Source organism: Hippopotamus amphibius, chromosome 4 (assembly GCF_030028045.1).
Source record: "Hippopotamus amphibius kiboko isolate mHipAmp2 chromosome 4, mHipAmp2.hap2, whole genome shotgun sequence".
Taxonomy (NCBI): Eukaryota; Metazoa; Chordata; class Mammalia; order Artiodactyla; family Hippopotamidae; genus Hippopotamus; species Hippopotamus amphibius.
In genome coordinates this window covers 153,533,150-153,539,149 of record NC_080189.1, presented here as the reverse complement: position 1 = coordinate 153,539,149, position 6,000 = coordinate 153,533,150, and the positions used below count along the sequence as shown (strand labels likewise).

The 6,000-nt window shown below is 36.2% G+C and overlaps 1 protein-coding gene across 8 annotated transcripts in view; it reads right to left on the bottom strand.

Moving 5' to 3' along the window:
* Nucleotides 1-801: 801 nt before the first annotated feature.
* Nucleotides 802-6,000, bottom strand: part of GPHN (gephyrin) — a 596,826-nt gene continuing 591,627 nt past the window's right edge. For all 8 annotated transcript variants that reach the window (XM_057732172.1, XM_057732168.1, XM_057732171.1 and 5 more), the window contains 2 exons: nucleotides 2,915-3,011; nucleotides 802-1,808 (listed from right to left, as the gene is read on the bottom strand). In XM_057732172.1, the coding sequence (XP_057588155.1) occupies nucleotides 1,675-1,808; nucleotides 2,915-3,011 (231 nt within the window). In that variant the 3' untranslated portion in view covers nucleotides 802-1,674. The remainder of the gene's footprint in view (nucleotides 1,809-2,914; nucleotides 3,012-6,000) is intronic.

The following is a 6,000-nucleotide window of genomic DNA, read 5'->3' as shown; positions in this document are numbered from 1 at the left end:
ACACAGTACATGCTTAATAAATATTTCTTGGATGAAACTAGATAAAGCACTCTGTGCATGAGCTTTCATTTGACCTCTGTTAATTAACCTTATCTTCTTTAATTGAAAATATAAAATAAATGTAAAGTATAGAACATTTTATTTTCGACTTGGGAAATACCAAGTGTCAGTATCAAATATGTATTGTTTACAACTTGGCTTCATTCATCATTTGGCACCCTGTTTACTAGTATGCTAATTTTTATTGTTTGCTTTACTAAGTATACTCTGCAGCATATTTAATATCCCCTGTTACCACTGCTTGAAAAGTGCCCCTAAGTTTTTATTAAAGAAGCCATTGTGGAGAGCATATATTTCAATTGTTGTATTTTCTATGGTCAGTACAGATTTTTCCCTTTTCTGACTTCCAAACATGATAAAAAAAATGTCCAGGTACTCATCTGTAATTTTCTGGTTCATTACTTATTTTTCTCCTCTATTCCAAAGAACTATAGATGTTTGAAATTTGTTTTTATGACATCTGAGGTAAAAATTTAGTTGTTTTTCTAAATTATCAACTATCTTTCCTCTAAATTGGTTTGCTATTCTCCAGCTATGACTGGAAAGACCAGACCGACTATAGGTTCTCTCCTACTTTCATATCTATATTTGCACAATGCTACAGTAAAATACAGACTAATCTATATTTTTAAAAAAAATCTCCTTTATACCACTCAAAACTATTCCTTTTATATAGGCAGAACTCCATCTGAATGGCATGACAATCTTCTCTTTTTTTAATAACAAGGCCAACACAATGGATTTAAATAATGATCAAGGATTTTCTTTTTTATTCATTAAGTTTCAGTATCATTACAGAAAATGTTATGGTACAGAGTTGTTTAACATTGTTTTTTCTTTGCTCTTGATTTCCACATGAATGCTGGTAACACTAATATCTGTACAAGATCAGTCTTTGATTTTATTTTTTGTTCTGTACAATTTTAAATGTATTGGTTAAAAAGGCTGTCAGCACTTAAGGAAGCATTTTTCCCCCCCAGTTTGTTTGTTCAAATAAAAGGTATCCAGTTACTGCCCAAGAGTACTGTGCCATGAGGCTACTGGGATGAGAGACCCCCTCCCCGGACACTCTGTGGGGATGATTCTCCTTGAGGCAGGGCAGGGCCACCATCCAGTCACTCTTTGTTTGGCACTGTGCACATAAACACGAGATACATGATAAAGAACAAGCAAAAGCTCTCTGTAAAGCAGTTATGAAGCATACTAAGAAGGGAAATCCAAGTGTCGCCTACGCTAGTATAAATAAGCAGACAGTCTTGATTTAAGAGCATAAGTAGTTGTATTTTAAAGATGAGAAAAACACAAGTTCTGCAGGCACCTACTGCTGTCTACTAAAAGCTATCGCTATCAGACCTAGCATTGAACACACAAAGCAATTTGCAAGAAAGGAAAAATTTGCTTTGATAGAATTAGAATAGAGCTGTCTGTTAAGATTTATTTTTAGGTGTTTTTTTCTTTAAAAGGTATTTAAATTCTTTTGAAATATAGTTCAAGGTGTTGACTATACAGATCAACTTTTATCCAAATCAGAAAAACTAGCTGTGCCGTTGCATATTACAGGATACAGTCAATGATATGTGGACATGCATCAAAGCTTTCTCCTGCTGGTGACCATCATAGCCGTCCGATGACCATGACGTCCACCACCTCGCCCTTGTGGAGCTCTACGTACTGCTCTGTCTTTGGAGGAAGCATCAGTAACCCGTTGGCGCTGCGCATGCTCATCAGACGGCTGCTCATCTGATTACCTGCGAGGAAACACTATCGTTACAGCAGCAGCAGCAGCGCGGTGTATGTGCGCGGAGCCCTTGTAGTTCTTTTCAAAATAGAAACTGATGAACAGAAACACAGGTCTTCAAGAGGAAGAGAGATGATCAGATTTCAGGTACCTTTTTCAGGTGACCTTGCTACTGTAACCTACTACCTTCTCACTGAACTTTAAAAATAAACATTAAAAATTATTGCTTAAAAGAACAAAACCAAAATTTTACAGCACTGTGGAAAATGCCACAGGATTTCTCAATTCAGGCTAAAATGTTTTGTGTGTCTGAAAAGAGAGGCTTTTAAAAACCTATTAAAATAATAATGATAACAACAGCAGTGGCCACCATTTCTTTAGTATTTACTAAGTACCAGACAAGGTGATAGGCATTTTACTCAGCTAACTTATTTAATTCTCAGTGACTCCAAAGGGGTTAGATAACTTGCCTAGGGTCCTACTAATTAGTTGGTGGCCAATTTGAATGCAGGTTTCTGATGGCAAAGGCCATGTACTTACTCACTGTTAGCTGATGTTTGCACTTGATAGGACCTTTGTTTAAATTTTTTCTGGAATCACATCAAAAGTCAGGTAAAATATGACTAGAAAAGTTGGGGATAAAAGTTTAAAGTCTACAGCAGGTAACTACAGAACTCTGAATTATCAACGTTGATTTCTCCATCCTTAAAACTTACCAATATCTAGGGTATAGTAAAGGCTACAGAGAATCGCACTGTAATTTAATCTCACATTTCAGGGTGGCATAGCCACAGTCCCCTCCTTTCCCTATAATCAAAGTTATGCTCAGAACTTACTGGTTGAACAAACAGATAAAAATCTTCTGTAATTCTAGATTTGTATTTCAAATATTTATCTCAAAAATATGGCTCCATGGAATAACTAAAACCTTATTAATTTTTTTTACTCTTGTCTTGTTATGCTACACTGTTTAGGAATAATTTAACATCTAATCTTTCAAAAGGGAAAATGTACAATAATTACAAAATTAGGTATACTAAGGAAGGAGGCTATATATAAATTTGTGTTTTAACAAGAATGGGTGCATAAAGATACCTGCAGGTGTGAATGACTAACCTGTACTCTGTGCCCAAGGTAGTGGTTCTTGGTGATGCCAAGTTAGTATACACCGATGGTATTCTGGGCGAGGATCCAGTTTTACATCACACGATAACTACAGAAAAAAAGAGGAAAAGAAAACAAACGATCACCTGATCATCTCTTAAAACTACACGGTGGTGGTGGTTGTGCAAAGAGTGCAGTGAACACGGAAATATCTTGGCATTCTGCTGTCTCCACCACTGCCACCTTATGTTCTTAATACAGGAAGTCCAGAGGTTGGGTTGCTCTGGTGAAAAGAGAAAAGAAGGCTAAGAAGTTGGTATTTGTAGTAGGGAAAGGGCAGATGAAAAATATAAAGTCTATTTTTGAAGTCTAATTTTACCTCTGACCTATGAATTGAGAAATCAAAGCAGATAATTTAACACTGAAAATAAAGGAGGTAGACCTAAACAAACAAACAAGCTCAATATCCATTTATCTGTATGTCATCCATCCATCCATCCATCCGTCCGTCCATCCACCCACCCAGTAAAGATTTACTGAGGCACTATTCAGCTACCCATTCATATACTTATCTTTAATATAAAAGGGATAATTACTTTCTTTTCTCTTAATTATTCCCAGTGCTGATACACAATCTCATTAAAGCAAATATAAGTAGTCTCTACTAAAATTTATACCACTTTGATTTGGCCACATCACTTGGTACTAAAAGAACTCCTCTGAATGAGTCTTTGTTATGGAATGGCATCTTTCATATCTTTGTAACACAGCCAATTTCTGCTCACACACTATACAGAATAACCAATCAACCTTCAACCTGGAGCCACTGTTTTTTTTTTTTTTTTAATCTATGTCATTAAATTCATCCTGAAATCTGATCAGTTAAAGTGATAATGTGTTGGTAGCAGATGCCTAAGAGGTATTCCTTGAACAAGTTTATACAGTACATAATTATGATCTATAGCCCATCAAAGATTAGTTCAATATTAGTGAAAACAAGACTCGTTCCAGTGTATAAGAATTAACATTTTCTATTAGCACAATAATCACTGAAGTTATTCTACCTTAAAATGGTCTAGAAATCTTTTACTCAACTAAAACAAACATTGCTTAGATTAAATGATACAATTAAAACTTGAATATCCTGGAAATTTTGATTGAAGTGAGTTTATCTCCAATCCATCCTGGTTATTTTGTTTTAAAATATTCTAATTATTCATCCTGACAATCTATGCTTTTCCTCTGGCATCCAGGATAAAATTCAGTTCTAGGATGTTTTTCCTTGATTAAATCACACTCAACTCTTTCACATGATAGTTCGTACATTTATACCCTATTTCATATCTACTGGGGGATAACTTGCCATTGTGCCTAAATTATTCTGTGCTTACCTGAGGACAAAAATCTCTCTTTCAACCTCTCTCTGTGTGTATGTGTGTTATGTCTGTTCTCCAGAACTAAACCACAAGAGTTATTCATGCTGCTGTGTCATTTGCTAAGTGTTTAAGGTTTTCCCCAGCAATGGCACTGACTGGCTCATGGCAGTACCGTGGAGCAAATACTGGACTGGGAAGATACTTGGCACTTAGGTTCTACTCCCAGTTTTACTGTCAACTGGTGTGCTGTATTGGCAAGTTATTTTGCTTTCTCATACCTGTTTGTTCATCTACAAAATGGGGTTGTTTGTTTTAAATGAAGATATTTATGTTAACTTAAGAAACAAGAATCAATTGCATCAAATTGAGGTGAAATTTTTTCACAGCCTCACAAACAGCTGTTCCTTTTGCAGCAAGAGAATGGAGCTAATTAGATTTTATTTATTTGTTTATTTGTTTGTTTGTTTGTTTATTTATTTTATTGGCTGTGTTGGGTCTTTTTTGCTGTGCGTGGGCTTTCTTTTTAGTTGCGGTGAGTGGGGGCTACTCTTCGTTGTGGTGTGCGGGCTCCTCATTGCTGTGGCTTCTCTTGTTGCAAAGCACGGGCTCTAGGCACGTGGGCTTCAGTAGTTGCAGCACATGGCGTCAACAGTTGTGGCTCACGGGCTCTAAAGCGCAGGCTTAGTAGTTGTGGCGCACAGGCTTAGTTGCTCCGTGGCATGTGGAATCTTCCTGGAGCAGGAATAGAACCCGTGTCTCCTGCATTGGCAGGCGGATTCTCAACCACTATGCCACCTAGGAAGCCTGAAGCTAATTAGATTTTTATGGTATTTTCCTGAAATGCAGAATACTTTATTCACCAATATATTTAGTTGTACTGACATTATAGTTCTGGTATAGTACATCAGTTAGCTAAAGAAAGCACCTATTTACTATGAGCTTCAGTGCTTATAAGAATGATGCTCCATGAGTAAACATACACATATATTTTGGTGGAAGAACACTGCAAATGGTGGGTGTTTCACTTCTGATGATTTTTTCTACTCATTCAAAATTGGGCAGTGAGCTGTGGACTAGGAGTCCTCTGTTTCCTTTGAATATTTTTCTGGCACGTAGTAGTCACTCAAGAGATAAAACTGTATACTATTTGGTGTAGTATTATATGGTATGCTCTACATGTAAATGTTTAAGGGAGAGAATTAGAAAAGAAAAAAAAAAAAGGTCAAAGGAACGGTCAATGAAATGAGATAATAAGTCACAGACTGGGAGAAAATATTTGTAAAAAGCACACCTGATAAAGGCCTGTTATCCAAAATATACAAAAAATTCTTAAAGTCAACAATAAGAACATGAACAACCCAATTAAAAACTAGGCAAAGAATTGAGCACATTACCAAAGAAGATATACACATGAGAAGTAAGCATATGAAAAAATGTTCAACATTATATGTCATCACACAATTGCAAATTAAAACAACAACATATCACTAAACACCTACTAGAAAGGCCAAAAATCCAAAACACTGGCCACACCAAATCCTGCTGAGAATGTGGAAGAACAGGGACTCTTATTCACTGCAGTGGGAATGCAAAATGGTAGAGCTACTTTGGAAGACATTTTGGCAGTTTCTTACAAAACTAAATATATTCTTATCATACAATCCAGCAATCACACTCCTTGGTATCTACCCAAGTGAACTGGAAGTTTATTTTCATACAAAA